General features: G+C 47.2%; 4 protein-coding genes across 4 annotated transcripts; 1 reads left to right on the top strand and 3 right to left on the bottom strand.

The window, feature by feature from the left end:
* Positions 1-908: 908 nt before the first annotated feature.
* On the bottom strand, positions 909-2,328 carry HD556DRAFT_1456627 (uncharacterized protein; the record flags this gene model as incomplete). Its single annotated transcript, XM_041308143.1, has 7 exons — positions 909-1,264; positions 1,321-1,505; positions 1,557-1,688; positions 1,740-1,815; positions 1,882-2,043; positions 2,097-2,215; positions 2,271-2,328. 7 exons carry the CDS (start codon positions 2,323-2,325, stop codon positions 1,058-1,060), a joined length of 936 nt encoding a protein of 311 aa, XP_041153250.1. The 3' UTR covers positions 909-1,057.
* Positions 2,329-11,342: 9,014 nt separating this feature from the next.
* Positions 11,343-11,766, bottom strand: HD556DRAFT_1314034 (uncharacterized protein; the record flags this gene model as incomplete). Its single annotated transcript, XM_041300877.1, has 2 exons — positions 11,343-11,567; positions 11,623-11,766. The coding sequence occupies 2 exons, from the start codon at positions 11,764-11,766 to the stop codon at positions 11,343-11,345; spliced, it is 369 nt and encodes a 122-aa protein (XP_041153251.1).
* Positions 11,767-12,892: 1,126 nt separating this feature from the next.
* HD556DRAFT_1314035 (uncharacterized protein) lies at positions 12,893-14,850 on the bottom strand (the record flags this gene model as incomplete). Its single annotated transcript, XM_041300878.1, has 9 exons — positions 12,893-13,067; positions 13,118-13,269; positions 13,353-13,523; positions 13,576-13,758; positions 13,786-14,144; positions 14,191-14,407; positions 14,459-14,572; positions 14,596-14,727; positions 14,782-14,850. The coding sequence occupies 9 exons, from the start codon at positions 14,848-14,850 to the stop codon at positions 12,893-12,895; spliced, it is 1,572 nt and encodes a 523-aa protein (XP_041153252.1).
* Positions 14,851-15,387: 537 nt separating this feature from the next.
* Positions 15,388-16,493, top strand: HD556DRAFT_1434999 (uncharacterized protein; the record flags this gene model as incomplete). The annotated part of the gene is made up of 5 exons (XM_041305382.1): positions 15,388-15,445; positions 15,484-15,635; positions 15,656-16,010; positions 16,031-16,412; positions 16,433-16,493. 5 exons carry the CDS (start codon positions 15,388-15,390, stop codon positions 16,491-16,493), a joined length of 1,008 nt encoding a protein of 335 aa, XP_041153253.1.
* Between the last annotated feature and the right edge of the window lie 6,808 nt (positions 16,494-23,301).

A 23,301-nucleotide genomic window follows, 5' to 3' on the forward strand; every position in this document is an offset into this window, starting at 1 on the left:
CCCTCCCACACACAAAACGAATTAAACTAAGCAACCTCCCATTGATTCGTTTATCTTAGATCTCAACGCACCGTGTATCATCTGGCTTCATCGAAAGTAATATTCATTCACTAAGTTCTACTCACACCTCTCCTCAGACGTCTCTCCCTCAACAACGACTACTCCTCTCACAGACTCGAACTAATGAATATTATTTTCTATCTCTCTCATCTTCTCTTAGACGTCGCGTATATACAAAGGTGAATGATTCTTGAAGCGCTAATCATGATTATCGGCCATATGCCCATTGCCGAAAGCCTTGAAGCTTGAAGACAAACCTATCACAGAAACGACGTTTCTGACTCAGCCTACATACGCGCCACTGAATGGAATGCAGGGAAACGGTTCTGTGACTTTCTTACAATTCGTCTTATTAACCTTCACTTTGGCAGAAGTTCTCTAAAGTAACTCCCTCACACGTGTGAGACACCGTCGGTCATGCTGAGTTTTAAAACGGAAGTTGGCAGCGCTAAAACCTGAATCCAATCAGCGTCCAACTTGAAGCAAACTTGAAGCATCATTTGCTATCCGACTGAGATATCAAGCGCCATGTAATTGCAAGTGGTGCCAGCAATATAAGCATCCATCCCTGCAGAGCACTGGGCAACATGATATAAAACATAACTCGAGAGAGCAGCGGCCTTGCCGAGAGCCCGTTTTGTTCCACAAGCTCAGTGATGCCCTGGCCGGGCATAAGATGTCAACCAGACTTAACCCAACAGCAGTGGGAATGACGCCTTTTGGTACACGGAAACCTCACGAGGATCAGCCATAACGATCTGTTGGTCCTTGAGTTGTTTAGCAATTTCACATGGGTTCCTGCCGGACACGATCCAGGTATTGGAAAATAGTGCACAGAATTGAGGGTCTGAACTGGTGCGTATACTGGTCTTATCGTTTTCAACGATCCATTGACGATAGCCTGGCGAATGAAACATATAGTCATATCCAACAAGTTAAATACAAATAGCACGCAGAAGCAGTACGATACCAAACGTTGATGATCAAAACTAATTTTTCAGCATGCCGATTTGGAGGTTTCGTCCTGGTGCGTGATCTGGGATATGTGCACCTCCACTGGCATACGCCTCATATGATATTGTTGTGAAATCTCTCGTGTCGTCTCGGTACCCATCCCGATAGTCGAGTTGTGACCATAACGTGTTGTCTTCATTGCCATCCGGATAATAATCATGTAAAAGGCAATAGAGATAATCGGCATAGTCTAGGTAGCCAAAGCTTGGTTATTTTCGATAAAAAGGAGTTGACGGTGGAAATTACCATGTCTAGTATAACATATTGTCCGTTATTAGCTTCGACGAAACACACTAATCCCGTCAGGATCGTCACAGAGTACAGAATAGCGGCATCAGCAAGTACGCGCACTATCGGCATCATGGACCTATTTGAAGTGCGAATTGCAGATACATTGCGTTCCATCCTCCAGATCCGATATGCCAGAAATCCTGAATAAATTTGTCTCGGGCCTCGAGTATTCAGGTAAAACTTGTGCTCACCTGAAGCCAATAAATTACTTGCAAGTGACATGGTATAGAAGGCCGTAATCCATTGACCAGTTGGTTTGGCGAAGACGTCTCCAGCCTCGCTAGTCGCGTTTGAAAGTTTGTAGTCTGCACAAAAGGCACACACTTTGCAGGGTCATCAGAGGTACGACTTTCTGAGCATGATTGTGACCTGACCTGTCATAGCGATCCACAACAAACTTGGTACAATAATAATCCACACAGATTGCCAGACGACGTAACAGCGATGAATCTTTGACCGGAAAAGACGTTTCATAAGCAAGAGGGTTGCAATCTGGTGGATAGAAATTGAACCCACCACCATTCCATCACCAAGCATTGTTTGCAAGCTATACATTATATTCTTGACCACAAATGTGATTTGGGTAACATCTGCAAAGAATGCCGCTGGTCCCCCTGGAAACGTGTCGCGATAGGTGACCAGACCCTGTTCGAGACGAACGATGTCTACTATCATGTGCTCGGGAGATTTGAGTACTGGATGATACCAGATGCAAGAGGCGAGAAACTTACTGCGGTACTCAGGATCAGCAGCATGAATGCCACCGCAGTATTTGTGCGATTAATATCCTTCATACGACGTTTGCGTGTCAATGCCCACATGGTACCCACAAACATGAGGACCGAAAAGCCTGAATAACCCTAGCTTGGTGGGAATGGGACGGACAGATCCATTGTGATACGCACCATATAAGATTCCCTCCATCGCAGTTGAAAATATAGCAGCAGTATCCAGTGGCATGCCTCTCGAAGCCATAGCAAGTGGATTCTTTGGGGTATATCGAGGATGAGGGTGCGAGTATCTTGCCCAGCTTGATGTTCAGCTCAGGCCCTTTAAATACTAGCAGGTCATCTACCAATTATAATTCATATACCATAATGAATTACATCAGTGCACAGCAAATTTGATCAACAATTCCTCTCACTGGACTTGAAACGTAACGCCGTCTGTGGTTCGACATCACAGTAGCAAACCATTCATGGATTGAGCCTCTTTCCAATCTGATCGCGGGAGTAGTATGTGGCCGTTATCTGCACATTCGTACTAGTATGCACCCAGTGACTGGGATGATGCTATATTTGAAACTGTGGCGATCAGTCACCGATACTATTGGATACTGCAATCGCTCATCACGCAAATTATGCCATGAGGTGTGCGCAAGCCTGGTGCTCAGCGCTCAAACGTAAGGCGTGTGTTTGATGCCAGATATGCAAGTCGAAGTCTCAAGTGCCATGTGCCACGTATTCCTGATCTCCCCGTTAATCAGTAGTCAGTAGCAGACGGAGGGGGATCCTGCCACTATGTTTCCTACCAATGCCGCTGAATCAATCGAATCCAACTCATCTCCCCACATTTCTACGCAGTGATCACCCTTCCTATAGCGAATAGAAAAGAGTATCCATCAATCCCAAATATGTAGAAAAAATAGTTGGGGCAACGTTAGCTCAGTACCCAATTTCATCTGCCAGTGCCATCATCCTTTTCAACTTCGCAACATCCAGAGTCCGTCCGGGGATGACACACCGATCTCAAATGGTGCTGTATGGGAAACGAGAAGTAGCTTGTGTGTTGATCACCGGGTAGTCAGGTCGTGGAGATAAGAGGATGCTGAATTACATGCAAGATGCCTACACACAGGTTCGTGGCGTAAGTTGATAGTATTAGTAGCGCACCTGTGATGCATCATTGTTGCAACTTGCAACCGTAGTTGAAAGTCGTCCTGTCCTTGCATGTTGAAAATTGTAGATAAATCCAGTGTGGGAATGAACTTCTGAGGCTTGAAAAAGTACAACCCTCCCACCGCCAACCTTATTTTTGACGCCCTAGTCATGTCAGTTTTTGATTCAACTGTTGGCTAACTTGCTCATTGTTCGGTAGGCTCTTGCAGTCAGAAAAAATTCGGTACGTATACTCTGAACAGCAGGCCATTTCGTATATATTATTAACACATAGTAAAACGCGTGTATATGATGCTGTATAAGATAAGATCATGGTTAGAGACATCGTTGAAAGACCATGCGCCACGAGAGCCTGCGACATCAAGAGTTTACTCAACGACAAAAGGCAGCCATGAAGCTTCTCACATACGCCGCCAAGACCAGACGACTTGAACCCATTTTCAGCAATGCCAGCCCGCCATCAGTGAATTGATGAGACCTTGATATTGTAGCCGTGCGAACTGTAGAAGAATATAATTCTGCTCTACTAAATATGATCATCTATACTGTTAAAAATTTGAGTTGTACATACATAGCCATCAGTGCCTGCAAATTTAGAGTAACATGAGTAGTGCACAACAATATGATGACATTCCTGCATTGCAGTCGACGAGGTGTGGTAGTATACTGGTGGCAATCATTTTGAATATTGTCATTTTGTCTTACTTTTGCTTTGCCTTATAATCTCATCCAAGACATTCTCGTGGGAGGTGCCTTTATCACTCGTCAACAAATGTAGAATAGCGTGTGATTTTGTAACAAAGTTGTGACCTGCGGCAACGAAGATCAACACAGGACGGTAGTGCACCTCCCTCATACCTCTCGGATGCTCTCGGTTTTCGTCATGTATGGTTAGAATTAGGAGACAATCCAAGACCTTGCTGTGGGAGGTGCATTTGGCACTTGTCAACAGATATAGAATGTTGTTACATTTCGTAACAAAAATATAACATGCTGTCACCACAGCAGGCAGGGCTCAGCAGCGCACTTTTCTCAATCTCGTCGATCGTTCTAGTTTTGCGTGATTTATGTTTTGATTTAAGATGCTGTTCAAGACCTTTCCATATGACGTGCCCTTTGGAACCAGTTAGAAAATCTAGAATAGCATCAGACTTCGCAACAAAATTGTGACATGCTGCCACCAGCGCCACTTTTGCGATGGTTCTCCAGCTTTTTCAGGGCCTCTCCAAGCGAACTGTTAAGACACAGAAAAATTTAAAAATCGAGTATATTCGCTAGTTCCCACCAGGAAATTCAGATACAAAGAAACAAGAGAACCAAGAGTAAAGCAGGGGGCGTGCCAGTCAAATTGTCGTATACGACATTGTCGAGTCCGTAGGCTAAATAATTTGTAAGGGGCGTTAGATACGTTTATGCTACGCCATATCCTCGTTGTATGTCGAAGTTATTCCTGTACCATATGACACCAGGAAGTCGACTCCGTGCAATTCGAATGCATTTGGAAGCGGCTGGCATCAAGACTTAGTAACGCCAAGGCAGAGAATCAACAGTAAATCAAGTTACCTGGAAGTGTATAGGCATTTCTAAAGCGGCCTTGAACGTTTCACCATAGCAGATGCTTAAGAAGGAGACGACTAGTGCGGAGAAGGCAATAATATACAAACAACATGCGGTGCAGACGAATGGTTTCAATTTCAGCAATGGAAGGAGCCGCAGCTATGAAAGCAAGTGGTCCCTTGGATAGACATGGTATTTGCAAGAAAGCATATAAGCATCTACAGCCAGACGTGAGACGAATAACACAAGTGCGATAAGAAAGCGCACGGATATAGCTCCTCATGAAGCTCAATGAGGAGACGAAACACAATGAACCCATCTTCGATATCGTCATCGTCGTGAAGCCATCTGGCGCATAAATCGATCAAAAGAGGTCTGAACAGATCGGCGATTGTCAGAGTGAGAGCTGGAACAGCTAGCAGTCGAGATAATGTGGATAGAGCGTGTGTTGGTATATTTGCTTTAGTTATATGTTGGATATGGAAATGGTCGATATCAACTCCAATTTTTCGTCACAACGACCAAAGTTTGCTCCAGAGCTGAGGGTGAGTTCTCCTTGGAGATCTACGCACGGGTTAGCATTGTCTAGAAGGTTGTAGTTATCACATACCGAATAAACAAGAGTCTAGATGCAACGCCAGAGCACACGACTTTGAAAGAGACTCCGAGTTGAGAAGGACGAGAGTCCACATGCACTGACAGCGCCAGAGTGCAAAAGACTCAACTCAGAGAAGAGCAGGAGTGAATGAGCCTGAGCCTGAGAGTCTTCATGAAGCGCCGGAGTACAGACGAATCAGAACAGGCGTTTGAACCTTCAGGGCGTAGTGCGAGTGAGGTATTTCAATTTTGCAATAGTCAGTAGAATAACAAAATGACAAAGTTGCGATATTGAAGAGGTGTCATCGATCTCATTTTCGTCCTCGGAATGCTTTGAAGATCTGACATAGCGGGTCCTTCAATGCTGTTCAAGTCGTCGAACAACTATATTTTGATGCTTATGCAATGATAAACGATAAACAATCTTTAATTGGCTGAATCATGTAGCGGGTACAGTATTACATCATTAGTCACGTGATACAAGTTGAACAAGTACGCACGGACTTTCCTGCCTCGTTCATTGTCCTCTACTAGTACACTCATTCTAACCGTATATCGTGGCACGGCTTCTAGTTGGTGAGTGATATGAAATAGGCGTATTGGGGCTCATTAGGTTGTTATAAAGATGTCTTTCAATATGCTTTGTCATCACGACTCCGAGTCACGCTCGGGGAACACCAAGTGAGAACCACCTTCGAGCTCCTTGACATATGCACGTATCGTGACTCATGCTGTTCTCTTTCTCTCGCTGGTGCTAGTTTTGACGGCAGAGCGGCCTGTGATGGATGTCGTTGAGAACTGTACATATCCAGGCATGTGGTTCCCTGTTCCATAATGGATCTCCTGCTGACGCATAACCAAGATGTGCTGATGCATATCATATGATCTCTCCTCAATTCATTGTCCAATGTCGCACAACATTTGCAGGGTTGGTGTACATGGCTCATGTCTGTTCCGATCTGAGGGCGCTTTAGCTTATGACTTGCTTTTATCTAGTCACTATTCGTCTCAAATCTGTACTAGTGAATCAAATCAGATAGCTCTTATATCCTGACAGCGAGGCTCAGTGCGTGAAACCTTTGTACTAGTGGCCTGAGAGCCGGACAGAATAGATCACCGGTCCTCCTATTAAAGTGGCACCAGGTACATTGAGCTTCGACGATCGTAGTGAATCAGAGGGACACGAAATCATCTTCCTCGCCTTCACCATCTTCCATCTCCCGATCATCTGAATCCTGAACATCGGACTCCTCACCATCATCGTCATCGTCACCATCATCACTTTCTTCTTCATCGTCGTCGTCACTCTCACCTTGCTCAACATCGGCCTCGCAGGGTTGAATGTTATGCTCGCACGGTGCGCTGTCCATGAGTTCCGCATTGGCGCAATTTCGTAATATCTCCCGCACGACCGTAGGATGCCCTATGCCATGAGGTGTATAACGCATAAGCATATCCTGGTCAACAAAACTGAGCGAGCTGCAGCTTGAGTAAGGATAGCAGGATTGGAGGTTGCACTTACATTCCAACGTAGTATGCCTCCCAATCATCTAAGTCACCACTCTGACGAGCGAATGATTTTCCGTAGCGAAGGGAGGTGGTTCCGCGCCCAGAGGCAAAAGCTGGAATAAGGTGCGCACTTCGGATGACCTGACCTGGATCAAGCCAGCCATAGGCATCGTGGTCGGACTCGTCAACGAAAGCGACCTTTGGCAGCTTAGCGCAAGGCATGCCTGACCGGTGGTCTGCCAAGGGTGCCATCCATCTAACATAAAGAACCTCAATTTGGTGTCGTTTCATTGTAGCTTCGACGCTTAGCCATGCATCTACATGATAGATGCCGAGAACCCGGGCATACCAATATGGATGTTGTGGCCTGGTTTCACCGGATAATACCATAATATCACAGTGTGTCTGAGGATTGACGGTGTCGTACTCCCGTCGAAGGTCATAGGTTGTGTAATGGACCTATGAGGGCGAACTCTAACCTGAGTGGGCTAGCAAGACTCAAGGGGTGAATCAAATACCTGCATGGTCTGGACTGAGTATAGTCTACTGTCTGATATTATGACAGAATTGCGCTCGTCATCCGTGAACACGTGGTCGCAATGGCTGATGTCTAACTTTCGCAGACGATATAGTATATGATCCTTAAGCCTCGGTATGAACGCCTGCGCCTTATCATGAACGATATGAACAATAAGAGGAGCCAGGACCTACTGCTACAGCCGGATCATCACCATGATCTCGAAGAAAAGTGAAGATATGGAGTGGGTTATTGTAGTTCTTCGGTATGTGGTGGTGATCTTTGAATCCTACAGGCAAGTCGACCGGCACCTGCTTGCTAGCGTATAGACTGTGGTCTGACTCTGCGACACGCCGAAGGACACGACGACGACGCTCATGCTTGGCGAGCTGTGCTGGGGTATCTAGTTTATTTGTTAATGGGTAGAAGGCCTTCAAAGCTCTGTGCACCAACTCTCCCTGCCCGAAATTAAATTAAGATGGGAAGACAATAGTACAGCAGACGTCCACCTACAATTTGCGAGGTAAAGGAGTCTGTGGTTCCAAAGAGCCGTATTGACTGGAGATAATCGCCCATGGCGTGAAATTTGTAAGTACTCAAATTGAATTTCTTAGTCTTTCGGCCGCTGCTCGTAATGTCTGGGTTGTTGGCACATGAGCGTTCACGGGCGGCCTTGCGATCTCGAGCGGCTTTTTCTTTTGGTAGCTCCAAGGTAGTGAAAGCAGCGCAGGTAATGTCTCGGAACTTGCGTAATTGACGGGAGAGCTGCTTGAAGGTCTCCTCTAAAACTGACAACGTAGTGTCGGAATGGATTCTTAATTTGGCCAGGGCGTGCCATAAGGCAAACCTGTACAAAAGAGATTGTACCAGCTCATCATGGCCTTCCGGGAAAAGCCCCTCGAAGACTGGCATAGCGCACTGAGATAGGTGTCAACAGCGCACGTCTACAACTCAACTCGATGAATGCGACATACCTGTAGGATATCCTCAAAATCTCTCGCTGCGAGTCTTTTCATTTCTGAAGTGTTGTTTGAAAATGTCCGTATGATTCCATTACCATATGACGGAACATGACGAAATCTAGTTTTAGTGTCATCACTTATCAAATGAATACGGAGAATAAAGGTGAAGGACGAACCTGTTGTCAAGAGTTGCGACAAGGTGTTCACCACCCGGACATGCATAGAGTAGGCGGATGAGGTGGGTAAAAAAGGCCTTCCAGGTGCCCAGCTCACATTCATGCATGAAATCGACCACCAGCATGCGAAAGGTGTCGAATCCTAGATGTCCCAGTTTTTCTGCAAAAGCGTTCTGGTAGAAAGTCAGGCAGTAATCTAACACTGATGAATTCAGATGTACTCACCACCGTCGGCACCCATGAACCTTCTCCCAGAGTTGCCTGCACCTTTGAACCATCGACGGTATTTCCCAACCCATAGATGAACCCCCGGGCACTTGTTACCCTGTCCAGACAGTAAGTTCGGAGGTTACCTATACGACTTCGCATATCTTTCAACAGGCCCAGGAGATAGAAGGAGGCTTTCAGCATGAGGCAGCGCGGACACGGGCAAGATCCCATGTCCTTTATTGTTGCTATCAAAACCCTAGGAAGTTGAGTTTTATTTCAATGAGGAAGACAAAGTAAAAAGTACGCACTTTTCTGGATAATCTGCGGAGTAAGTAAATATGCGTGGAAATACTCGTCTCAGTATACCATCCGGACACTGTAACACAATTCCATGACGGTATGCTTCAAGGAAGTCTGCGTCCAGTAAGTGTTTCCAACAGGCATGAAATAAATCCCGCCGACAATGTGTGTGAAGAGCAGCTATCCCGGTTTTCAATATCCGAGGTAAGCTGCTGAGGACATCCTTGACACTATCCGGAAGCTGAAAATCTAACATGAGAGATGCCTACGAAGCTGGAGACTGTTAACGTACCGAAGGTAGAAACCCGATAAGATGACATGCACCAGATTTAGGTGCTGAGCGTGCGTACTTGGTTAGATTTCCAAAGTATAGGTAAAGGGGCCAAGCCTTCGCCGTTCTGAAGGTTGCGAGATGAGTCGCATCAGAGAAGAACATGAGTCCAGCAATAACACGCTCCAGTGTGCAATTCGGTTCTCTCGGCTGCCGCTGTAGGTCATCCTGAGCCTGTAGCCATGAGTCAGACGTGTACAGTTCATCGAATACCCGTTGATGGCTGTCATCGAGAGGATCCTTCCACAGTCGCTTGAAAGGAAGTAGGTGGAACGCGTTAGCTTGGACGTCGGTAAATACGGAGCGGATGACTCCTAGGAGCGGTCGATAATGAAACCCCGGAACAGTAAACGACTCGGAAGGGTCATCTCTTGACTTAGTAGGTATGTCCAGAGTGATATAAGCTTCTAACCAGTCATCTGGAAAAGCGCAAGTCCCCTTTTCTCCGTCATCGTCGTGGTCTAATGCATGTAAGCTCTTCCTCACAGAAAATCCATCGAGGTCCCTTGGATTAAAGTCGTCCGCTTGAATCACATCTTTCACCAGGCGCGACACCTCAGCCTCCGATTTATGATGACTTCCAGAGTTCATCCAAGTCATGAGGCGGTAGGTGGTCATATTGGGGAAGGGATGAGGTGGTTTGGGAGATGTATCAGGCCTTTGGGCGTAATGTGCGTCAGTAGCCATTGGACAGGACTTAGCGAGTAGCGAAGACGGGATATATTTATCAGGCTCAAAGGAAGGCCGCCTAGGATACTGTCGATAAAGTCCAAAGGCATTGAGCGCGGTCTGAAGAGAATCCCGTAGAGTCAAAAGGACTCTTTGGATTCTGCGCTGAGGCAGATTCTGAGTTTCGGTCGCGGGAGGATTCCAAGAAGCATCCGAAATGTTGATGTCTTCATCAGCAGGTAGAATGTCTTCAAAATTTCTTGGGATCGGCCCAAGGTTCTGTCGTGAGGGATGTAGAACTAGATTGGCTTGAAATTGGTGAGTGCTATGTACAAGACGATGACAAGCTTCACACCTCGGATGTTATGGGCCCGTTCACCAGTGTCCTCCATTGCAACGTCGATAACTTGGGGGTCTTGAAATTGAAAGGTCGAAGTATTAGTAGCGTGAGCAGTGCTGCCTGGGGCGATAGTAGGCCCAGGTGACGACCCGGACTCGAAGCTACTACTGGTAGATACCCCGGATTCGCAATGAGCTATGGGTTTCAAGCAACGATCCTTGGTAAATTGGATCGGCCCAAGCTGTGATGGGAGGTAAGAGAGTCACACGAGGGTTTAGTAGGGTAAATAGTACGGTATGAAGTTAGAGACTTACACTAGGAACAGTACCACTAGTAGTTGTGAGCTGCGAGGACTTTTGCAAGGTTTGAATGGACCCTCTTGCCCGGTCTCGCCTTCTCTCCGTAGCTAATGTGCTTGCCTTCTGAAAGTGTTTGCAGACCGAGCGGTGTCTGCTAAGTCCGCGAAAATCTGTACCCCTCTCCCAAGAGCAATGTGGTGCACCGCAGAGCACCATTGAGACGACGACGATAAGCAACACAATCCCGGGCCAAGGCAGTTGAGAAAGACGCATCTGACTTGGCTTCAAGCTCAGCCTGAGCCTGAGGCAGGCGGCAATGATACTGCGTGCGACAGTTTGATTTCGCAAGTCCTCTTTCAGACATTGCCATATACAGTTTTAATAATTTTCCTGACAAGTCATTTGTCAAGCATAACTTCCGAGAGCAAGCAAGAGATACATTGTCGGGTTCAGATCCAATACATAGTTGATAGCGGAATGTAGATAAGCGGAGTAGTACGATATATGGAAACATAAAGAACAAGACAAGCGATCACCTGCTAAGATAAAATGTCTTGAGGCTATGAACTTCAAGTTTGCTACAGAAAGGTTTAAAAGACTGGAGTGTTCCTTCTAGAATGAGTGACTGCCAGGCTTGTAATCCGGCATTAGATAACACGCCCTGCTAGCCCTCTGTGCCCATGCATCCTCCTCACGCTTTAGGAGTGTCAAAAATTGGGTGTACTGGCGCACACGATTCTGCGCCGCAAGGTAGCTCGAATGCACTGTTTCGATGCATAATTTCGTGAACAGTGTGTCCTGCTTATCAGCTTCTGTTTTGATTCCATCGAGCGCCATCTTATAACAAAAAAGTCAGTGCCTGCCACCAAGTACAACGGGAAAATCCTCCAACCATATACGTCTGCATCTCTCGCTTGTGCCCAGCGTTTTTGGTCTGGAAAATTGAACCCGCGAGTTCAGGAATGTTGCCTGTGATGTCACAAAGACCCCCCATGCCGTAGGGTGATGATGACGGCGCGGTTGATGGTGATGACATTCTGATATTCTAATATGTATGGGTTTAAAGTGTTAGATAATGTTAGATGAGCCATGATATAAATGTTGAATGAGATATTTGATCGGAGCCATCGGGGCTTCAAATGGTGGAAAGACGGGCAATAGGACTCCGAATACCCCCAGATTTAATCTAGGTGCATTGTCATTTGCAGCTTTGAGTGTTTTAGTATGTTAGGCACCGTGGCCCGAGCTATAATTAGTTGAGCTAAATCCATAATCTGTAAGCAAAATATTGAACATTGGGTGACTTCCTGTAGGCAAAATAATGTGGACTATCATATACTGGACTTTGAAAATCATTTTTCAAGTTACACATTCAGATATTCTGTACAAGAAACCAAACCAGAGGTCCATGGAATGACATTTTATATCAATATCAAGCATTGCAAAATGACATAGAGACAAAGTGATTGATGATGAAGAATCTGCACTCATTGTTGCAGCTACTGTACTGTAGGGCTGCACACCGTACTGTCGACGGTAGATGGCCATACACATATGGTAAAGGTATGGTATATGGGTTCCCCGTATACCATACGTGGCATTGCTGGTGGATGAAGCAAATGGTACAGTATGGAGTATTTTACGGACGTATACAGTAGAGTACGGTACACAAGGAGTGTAAATCAACTATAAACGACCCAAACGAAGCCTTGCCTTCATGAGCATCAACATTTTGATAGTCTCAGGCTTGAGACTTGCATGCCGTAGTGAAACTGTGTCACGACCACTGGAGAAAATGTGTTCAACAGCAACAGCTGATCCTATGAAGAGAACTAAGTATAGACACCTGGAACATGGAGTAAGGACTCACCACATCAGCAAAAATGTGATATGCAACATAGTGCTACAGAAGCCACGGAGTAAATGTTGCTAGGCTGCAACCCCCCCCTCAACATAGCGCTATATACCACAGGCTACCTGACTTTTTGCACAATATTGTGTCCTGTACCTTGCATGTTGACTATGTAGTCTTGCTATGTAGTGCTACATAGCCTACCATACCATCCAGCTTAGATCATAGTGATTGTTTTTTGCCGCACTCGAACAAATAGAAGCAATAGCAACATCCATTCAATAGCACTATAACATAATAAAATAAGCTGTTATCTGCGCTCGCTTTCATCATCTTCAAATCCACCATCAAGCTCATCTGAATCATTACTCTCGTTCCCAGTGTTGTCGCCCTGTTGCTGGTGCTCCCGAATGGTGTTCTTGATCTTGTTGTCGGACAAGCAGCCTCCCTGTGGAATGTCGGTCGGATCTACTCTAGCATGCGACCTGCAGTGTGTGAGTCAGACTCATGATGACAAAATTCTCAAAAGACTCACCTGCCGCTGTTGTTGATGTCCTTGAGTATCGTATCAAGTATGCCATGGTCCTTCGTTTGCACTTGAAATCTCTTGAGATTGGCAAGGTGTTTGTCATATACAGCTTTGTACTCGCCGCTCGAAAAACAGATGTCGATGCACTCTCCATCAGCCTATTCATCCACACAGCACTCAGCCTGCAGTCAACAAAGCGACCATGTGAACCTAATAGCCCCCAGCCAAGCTTGTCACTCACTGCAGTATATAACAAGGCCAGTGCAGGAATCGGAAATGGTGTGAAATACTTATCAAACATGATCCCTTCGTCCCTCTTGTTCTGGTACCAGATCAAATTGGCCCCCTTCTGATTCAACCTCATCCAAAAGAGGCCACTGCGAGGAACATTGCTCTTTTTGTCTCCAAGATCCTTTGAATTGAATGTCAGTGTGATGACATGAGGAATATTGCCTACTACTCACCTGGTAACACAGGCCAAATTTATCCTTGAGGTCCTGCACGAGTTGGCGATTCTTAGACTTGACAGATTCTCTTGTACTGCAGTCAAACCCATAAATGCTCTCAGCAAGCGGGCGAAGTTTAGCTTTCACCTCACCTGTGAGATGTGACGTGCGACAGGTGATCTCGAGTGAAAGATTAGGCAGCTGTATGAATAGAGACAAAACACATACCATCTGTATTATCTCTCCATTGAATCCTATCTCAATGTCATGCGACACGCAGGCCTCCTTCCAAGCTTCTTTGGCCCATAACACTTGAGTCATGCGATCTGGGTATGCGTACTGAGATGCGAGCCGTCCATGAAAATCACCAATGGCGAATTTGATGAGTTGCTGGACTGCAACTTCATAGTCACGCGCTGCTACACGACCCTTACTCTTGTGGACTTTGCATGGACATCGTGGCTCATGTGATTGTGGGGAAAAAAAATATTCTGATAAATCCTTGGCATTGCGCTTCCTTTTGTGATTGTGTGGTCTATCACCCTTGTAGCTAGAAGATGAAACATAGCCCGAGTCGTGGCGTGAATCTACTAACATGTTCAGATGCTATTCAAATGATGGAACACTACTTACCTTCATTATCAGACACATGGTTATCCTCCATGTAAGCGGTCCCACTGTCAAACTCATCGACATCAGTATCCTGGCCATCACCATCTCCGAGTCCATAAGGCTGCTCATTCTCCCCAGAAGTGTTGCCTGTGTCATCTATAGGGGCCGTATGTGCATTTTGTGCCTGCCGAAGTTGCATCAGCTCTTTTGCACGAGCGGTGCTGAGTCTTCGCTGCGGCTTTCAATCAATCAGCACACTTAGAGTTGAACTCAAGATTAACCCACTTACAGTATTCTCAGATCGAGCTTTTGGTGGCAATGTGTGATGGATGGGTGTGCGAGTGTGATTAGTACTATTAACAAAGCCAGACTCCTGCAAGTCATACCCGTTAGCATCCACAATCTGAAGTCATCAGACAGTCTTACCTTTGTAAGGGCATCTTCTTGCCAACCACGAGAGGGTGTATTTACTTGCGGAGGCACCTTGCTGAAACGTGGCCTTAGATCCAGTGCGCTGGCGACCGGCGCTTGGGACAGAGAGACATTATGTGACGAAAACTCCAAGACACAATCAGATCTGATTGTACAAATGAGATAAAACACCAGACATACCTTGATATAGTGCCTTCTCCGAGGGACGGTGCTCACATTGTTTGCGCTGTGAGGGAGCAGTGTCCACATTATTGATAATTCTAGCGAGTGCTTGGCGACTGGGTCCTGTCGAAGACATTCTAAAGGCAGAGATGAGAGTGGGAATAGTAGCAAGCAATGAAGATCTTACCATTTTATAGAATAGGACATGTCTGATGCGTGGAGTCACACTGGTCACTGGTCAATCAACATGTCCTAATTTCACATGTCGACTCACTTGGCTTTGTCAGCTATTTGTGTCCTCCCTGCCAAAGATTAGTCTGAATCATTGTATGAACTGGAATAAGTGTCACTCACTTGGAAGTCGGCTTTGTCGGCTCATTTGTTGCCCTTCCTTGCCCATGTCTGACTGCTGCAATTTCTGCCTGAAAAGCTTCAAAAGTTCTCGGGCTGTTAGTAGTCACATCGCAAATGCACCTGCCTGCAAGGACCGTATGGAAGGGGTCCGCGCACAAGTCAATGATGAGATGCACAATATGGATGTCGATGGAGACATACCTTTCATATTTGATTATGATGTGGATGTCATTCAAGACATGCCACCACGATCCCCTCCACCCAATCATCATGTCCATGTTGAAGAAGTTGAAGACGAGGAAAGAGTTTGGATGCGATTTATCCAGACGTACCCTGGACAAGTAGCGAGGACGCTCGGACAAGCAGAGACATTATTTGAGAGCATCAGAGTGGAACAAGAAGCATTAGGCCTAGATACGTGGGCACCCTTTGCAGATGAAGAGGAGTGGGGGCTGGTGAAGTGGCTGATTGCGAGAGTAGGTCAGATGGCAATTGACGAGTTCTTTAAACTACCCATTGTGAGCTGTCAAACTTGCAGCAACAACTGAGAGACACTTACAAGGACATGGAACAGACTGGCCACATGAATACTTCCTTCACAAGTAAATATACCTTGATGAAAGCTGTTGATCAGCTTCCCCGAGGCACCGAGTGGATGTTAAAGAAAATAACTGTCAAAGGCAACATAGTCAGCAATAGTGGCCAACGGGAAAGTGAAGAGCTCGAACTGTGGTTACGGGACCCTGTAGACTGTATCCGTGAGCTCATGGGCAACTCAGAATTCAAAAACATGGTGTCATACACACCAGAGAGGGTTTTTGCAGATGAGGAGGGAAAGACCTGCATGTTTGATGAGATGTGGACTGGTGAGTGGTGGTGGGAGATGCAGGTAAGTGCGGGTGTCTCCAAAGAGTGAAAAAAAATGCACTAAAGACATTCCTACAGGGAAGATTGCCTCCAGGGGCTGTTGTTGCGCCAGTGATCCTGGCATCTGATAAGACTTCATTGTCGCAGTTCCGGGGAGACCAGGAGGTGTGGCCCATGTACTTGACCCTCGGAAACATCTCAAAAGAGATCTGCTGTCAGCCATCCAAACGTGCAGCCATCCTAATCGCGTACTTACCAATCTCAAAGTTAGAATGCTTCAAGCGAGATACATGTTCTGTTGAACCTTATCATCTCTTCCACTACTGCATGACACAGGTCCTGGAGCCATTGGTCAGTGCAGGAACGGACAGAGTGGATGTCACATGCCCTGATCATCAAGTCAGGTGGTTGCATCCCATTGTGGCAGTGTATGTTGCTGATTTTTCAGAGCAGTGCCTTGTGCCCCGGATAATCCCCTTTCCAAACTCGACAATTCAGCGGTTAATTGATGAGCACGGTGCTTCCGCCTTCATTCCCGCTCTCGAAGAGTTTGTCCGTCACAACCTGCAAACTCAGACACACCGAAAATTTACACCACAAGACTGGGTTGATGTGTACAAGTACCTGAAGGTGCTCTCCCCCCCACGACCACATGTAAACAATGCCAAATGTTTATTCAAGGTACACGCAGTGCCAGTCATTCCGTCGAAGGATGCAAGGAAAGGGCCAGCTCCTGCACACTTCGACACGGTGCTTGTGATTGAAGATGAGGACCGGTACACTGGGGAGGGAATATCAGGTATGTGTTATTGTTTTATAATTGTCTATGCTTGCTCACTAGTGACTTAGGTCTGTGCGTTGGTGAAGTGAAGGTCATTTTTGACCTCCCATCACGTTTCGGACATTTTCCCCACCCCCTTGCATACATCCATTGGTTCCGGCCACTTCAAACATTCGACGATAATTTGCAGAGTTTCAAGCTCACGAGGTCTTCATGGCAGCGGGGACCTAATGCAGCTGTTCTACCCGTGAATCAAGTTCTGCGCCCTTGTCACCTTGTTCCCCAGTTCAGTCGAGATGGGTCAGAAGAATTCTATTTGAATAGGTACATTGATTTAGAGTTGTTTGAGCGACTGTCATAGCATAGCTGGTGTAATGCTGATAGTATTATAGGGCACAACATTGTCTTCTATGTGCGAGATCAATTTCATAGCCTCAGTTGCCATTAGGTTGAGTTACAGGTCGCTATGTAGTGCTACTGAATGTTGTGGGGGTGCCCTGTTGTGCTATAGAGGCTATGTGGTGCTATGTATTCTCGCAGGATGCAAATGATGGGCGAGCTTTTTCCTGATGCAGGTATTGAAAGGACATCGCGGGCAAGTCGAGAGAGATTTGGAAACTGTGCTTGGCAACCTGCTAGTGTTCTGCATGGGTAACCCATGGGTATTTTTGACTATACCTGTACCCTTACCTATGAAAACCCATACCCATACCCACAGGTACACCAATAACACTAAGCACAAGTCTGTAGTTATCCGAGTCACTACTAGCATGAAACAAATTGAAAAAATTAATTTATGATGTCCCAGCCTTCTTCAAGCTCCTTGTCATCTCCTGCAACCTCTGGTAGAATTGTGATAGCGGTAATGTCCTTGTTCTTCACATAGCCCAGCAGACTCCAGTTTCCAAGACAGAGGAGAGCACACATTGACTGTGCAGATAACCGGTTACGAACATGAGACAAAATGAGGTGGCTCTGACTGAAAACACGCTCAACATCGGTTGGCATCACTGATGTTGTTAATAAGACAACACCATTGCCATAGTATAAGTTAGTAGCTCACCGGGAATCGACAAGTAGTCGAGTGCCATGCAGGATAGACAAGGGTATACTGATTTTCACTCATGCCACCAGAGAAGGACATCCCTCACTTGCTCTGGATCAGTGCTGAGGTAGCATGAAAGTTCGTTGAGCATTTCTGCAGTACATGGAGCAGCAAGGGAGGGCAGATCGTCGAATATATTAAGTACCTAGTATAGAAGATCAGTTACACACCAGCAGTATCAAAAGTGTTTAAACAAAATGTACCTTGGCCTGCTCGTTTACAGGTGTGGGTATATCCTCATATACACTAGATGCATGTAGTGTGGAATAGGACTGATTGAAGACATCCCTCACAATCTCCTCTGCAGTATCAATCCAGGCGTGCTCCCAGCCAGCATGCTCAAAATATTTAAGTTTGTGTCTGGGATGTAACACTGTCAATAGATAGCATTATTACATTAGTAGTTATAACCATTCTGAAAGAAAAAGACTTTGTACCCATAGCAATGCAATATACTTCAGATTGATCTGTAGCATTGTAGTAGTGGTTGAGTGTTTTCTTGGCAATCCCTAGGGCAGCACAAATTGATAGTTCATAATCACGATTAAGGGAGTGGTTGGTGAGCATTTTGTTAATGTGATTCATTGCAGGGATCACAGTTGCAAGACTGGGAGTGGAACGAGAGAAAAATAATGTTGCATCTTTGAATATCTAAGTTGTAATGAGAACGTGCAACATCAATCCCAAAAATAGAAATGCATGCACCTTCAACGTGCTGTCCAGCTGTCCAGCAATGATCCACTCATTCTTATCCAACTCAAACTTGCGCAGGTTTGCACTTTTGTCCACTGTAACACTGTCAATAGCTAACTAATATTCTATTGCGAACACCAGCATGTCAAAGGTTGAGTTCCACCATGTTGCTACATCACGCAGCATTTTCCATTCTGGTAGGCTGAGCTTCTGGAGCATTTCAAACCACAAGGGCAGGAGAAGTGTTGTTGAGTGGAGGGGTGTGAATGTGATCTTGCATAGCTGTGGAAGCATTCAGGTAAGTATGACAACACCTATAAGACTTTGGTTCAGTGACTGACTTTAACCAACACCAGCTTGACAGGCCTTATGTTTTCCTCAAGTTTGTTACGGTCAGCCATGGGGAGTCTAGCTACCTCATCAATCCAGCCATCTGCAGTATCACTGTCATATCCCGCGTTCCGGACCCGGACCTATCACACTCATCATTTCCGGATTTCCGGATCCGGCCGACTTCTATGTATCGTCCGGATCCGACCCGCGTCTAACTTCCGCGCCTTATCCCTTTGGTATTTCCCTTATCAGTTAGTACGCTTTATTTTCCGTTCCTCATTCATCTCCGTCTTCATTTTACTAAGTTCCGATAGACTAGTGATAGTCGTACCATATGTTTTCTTCATAGCTTTACATAGCTTCGCACTGCACTTACTATTCTCCGTTATGTCCTCAGTAGTATATAAACCCCTGTACAATCTCTGTAGTTCCTCAGTTCGAATATCATATTAGACTCTGCTCATTCTCTCCTCCGTCCGACTTGAGTTTCTCTCTCGTCGACCTCCGCTCGTCTTAGGATCGACTCCTATAGACTTGACACCTCCGCCTCTACCTCTGGTAGTCCTCCGCTGTTTCCTTTCTAGTTCGGACTTCGTCCGGATTAGTCTTATCTCTTGTTTCCGAACGTCCGCCAGAATTCCCGCGCATCGGACATCGGACTCCGGACATCGCCCGACGCCCTCCGGACATCGTCCGGTAACCTTCGGACATCGTTCAACAACCCTCGGAAGTTAGGGGCACGTACTCGGGTAAGGGGCGCAGCGCACAAGCTGAAGCCAAGCCCTTCGGATCCGACCCTTGAGCACGTTCTTAACAGTATATTCGAACTCACACCTTACCGAGTATACTTACATCTGACTTCATGGCACCTACACGGGCGCAGACCGCTCTTAATGCAGCGGGAGTTGTAACCGCCCGACGCGACTCTACTCCCATAGTCGATGCCTTCCTCAGTTTCTCACAGCGCCGCGCTAGTGCGCAAGGTGCTGCCTCCAGTATCTCACAACTCATGAATCGCCCACATCCGTCTACCCCCACCCCCACACCCGCCGGAAATCTTCCGCACAATGATTCCGACGATGAACTTGCCCTAGGCGGTAACCCGCCAGGAGGAGGTGGCGGAGATCCGGATGATGAACCTCCGGAAGACCCGACTGACGATGAAAACGAAGGTCTAGGTCCACAAGACTTGGTCTTCCTCCGGCTATCCCAAGCCATCAATAACCTGGCGCGTAACAACCGCCAATCCTCCGGATCCGGTGATCCTAAAGTCAAAGTCCGAGAACCGGATACCTTCGATGGCACTGAGCCCCGGAAACTCCGGGCGTTCTTTGTCCAATGTGAGCTTAACTTCCAAGCTAAGCCGAAATCTTTCCGTACCGGCCGAACTAAGGTCAACTTCGCGCAATCATACCTCAAGGGCATGGCCCTTGAATGGTTTGAGCCGGACCTCCTTTCGGATGATCTAGCGGATCGTCCGGATTGGATGGATGACTACTCCGAGTTCATGTTAGAACTCCAAACTAACTTCGGACCTCACGACCCGGTCGGAGATGCGGAAATGCAGCTGGAACAGCTCTATATGCGCGACGGACAGCGCATCAACAAGTATGTTGTAGAGTTCCAGCGGCTAGCTTCCCAAGTCCGAGGTTGGGGCGACGGAGCTTTGCGCCGTCAGTTCTACAACGGACTTCCGGCTCGCATCAAGGACGAAATCAGTCGTCAAGGAAAACCCACCACTCTGTCCCAATACAAAACTCTCGCCCAGACTATCGACGCTCGATACTGGGAACGCAAGGGAGAAGTCTCCCGCGAAACCAAACCCTCCGCATCCGCGCCTCCTGCTAAGCAGTCAGCTTCCACTTCCGACCGGAAAGAGTACTCCGGCGGAAAATCCGGAAACGCTTCGGCTTCCTCCTCCGCCAAACTTCCGGACTTGACGTCCAAGCTCGGAAAAGACGGCAAACTCACCTCCGAGGAACGCCAGAGGCGCATGGAGAAGAAGCTCTGCCTCTTCTGCGGCGGACCCGGTCACACTGCCCGGGACTGCCTAAAGTCCACTTCCCGTGCGGCCAAAGGTCGTGCTAGCACGGTGACTCCGGAAGCCAAACCGGAGGTCTCGGAAGAGACAAAAAATTAGTCCGCAACCCTCCTGACTCCGCGCGGGACAAGGGTTGCGTTGACTCAACCCGTGCAATGGAGCTACGTCTCAACGCTATTTCCTTTTCCGATCCGAACTCTCTAGTACCATCCGTTTCAATTTCTACTTTTCCCGATATCTCTCCGTTTCCGGCTCTTGTAGATTGTGGATCGTCTCATTGTTTTATAGAAACCAGATTAATCCGAGAAAATAACATTCCAACCTATGCAATTCCTCCGCTTCCGCTCCATCTGTTTGATGGTACTTCTAATGCCACTATTACTGAGGCAGTAGATTTACCGATCCGGTTTCCGACCGGCGTGGTTACCTCCGAAACATTTTATGTTACTCCGCTGGACTCATCCTGTTCCATCATTCTAGGATATAGCTGGCTCACCCGACACAATCCGTTGATTGACTGGGTAAAGGGCAGCATCGATTTCCGTCCGATTCCTCATGGAGTGCCTCCGTCCCCTCCGACCTCTTTTCCGCCGGCTCCGGCGGAAATCCCTTCCTCAACCTCGCCGAGTCCCTCCGCTGATAATGCCGGTCCTAATATTTCCCTAATCAATGCAGTTGCCTTTTGCCGGGCCTGTAAATTAGAGGGATCGGTTCAGTTCAGTATTTTTGTTCGTCCGTCCGGTGTCAATCTCCGCTCCGCTACACTCTCCTCCGAACCTCCGAACCTATCCGGAATTCCTTCGGAATATCACGAGTATGCGGATGTCTTTGATAAGGGCAAAGCCGGACAGCTCCCTCCCCATCGTCCATATGATCTAAAGATCGAATTGGAAGAAGGAGCGGCTCCGCCCCTTGGCACCATCTATTCCCTTTCTCCGGTTGAGCTTGTAGCTCTTCGCAAATTCCTTGATGAGAATATTGCGACCGGACTTCTTCGTTCCTCATCCTCTCCGCACGGAGCCCCTGTCCTATTCGTCAAAAAGAAGGACGGCTCCCTACGCCTCTGTGTAGATTTCCGAGGACTCAATAAAATCACAAAGAAAGACCGCTACCCGCTTCCCCTCATTTCCGACCTTCTCGATTCTCCGAGCCGCGCTAAAGTTTACACTAAGATCGACCTCCGGTCCGCATACCATCTAGTCCGGATGGCGGAAGGAGACGAGTGGAAAACTGCTTTCCGGACGCGCTACGGCTCGTATGAATGGTTGGTTATGCCGGAGGGTCTCACCAATGCTCCGGCGGCTTTCCAGCGCTTTGTCAATACCATCTTTGCCGATATGCTTGACATTTGTGTTATTGTGTACCTCGACGACATCCTCATCTATTCCGCAGACCTTGCATCTCATAAAAAACACGTCCTTGAAGTCCTCCGACGCCTCCGGAAGCATCGGCTATATGCTAAACCGGAGAAGTGCGAATTCCATTCCGACTCTGTAGAATACCTCGGTTACCTCCTATCTCCGGCCGGACTTACAATGTCCTCCGACAAAGTCCAGACTATCTGCGACTGGCCGGAACCTCGGAAAGTCAAGGATATTCAATCGTTCCTCGGATTCGCCAATTTCTATCGTCGCTTCATCTTTAACTACTCGGATATTGTAGTTCCGCTTACGCGGCTCACTCGCAAGGATGCTCCCTGGAATTTCTCCGAGGATTGCCGGAAATCTTTTGAAACTCTCAAGAAAGCCTTCACTACCGCTCCGGTGCTTACGCACTGGATGCCGGATGTTCCTATCGTCGTTGAGACGGACGCTTCCGACTATGCTATCGCCGGAATACTTTCTATAGTATGTCCGGACCAGGAGCTCCGCCCGGTTGCTTTTTACTCCCGGACCCTTTCGGCTCCGGAACTCAACTATGACACCCATGATAAGGAACTTTTAGCTATCTACGAAGCTTTCCGGTCCTGGCGACACTACCTTGAAGGCTCTGCCGAGCCGATAGACGTCGTCACGGATCACAAGAACCTTGAGTACTTCGCTACCACAAAACTCCTCACCCGCCGCCAGGCCCGCTGGTCGGAATACCTTCACCAGTTCAACCTGATTATCCGTTTCCGACCCGGAAAACTCGGAGCTAAGCCCGACTGCCTAACTAGACGTTGGGACGTCTACCCCAAAGAGGGGGATAAGGACTACGCTCAAGTTAATCCACACAACCTCCGGCCGATATTTACCACAGAACAGCTCGCTTCGTCCCTCCGGGCATCACACCTAGCAATTCCGGTGCTCCGGACAGCTGTACTGATGGATGTCGAGCAGCTTCATAAGGACATTCTGTCCGCCCTCCCTAATGACCCTATCG

Source organism: Suillus plorans, assembly GCF_016647745.1.
Source record: "Suillus plorans strain S12 chromosome Unknown HD556scaffold_104, whole genome shotgun sequence".
NCBI classification, from domain to species: Eukaryota; Fungi; Basidiomycota; class Agaricomycetes; order Boletales; family Suillaceae; genus Suillus; species Suillus plorans.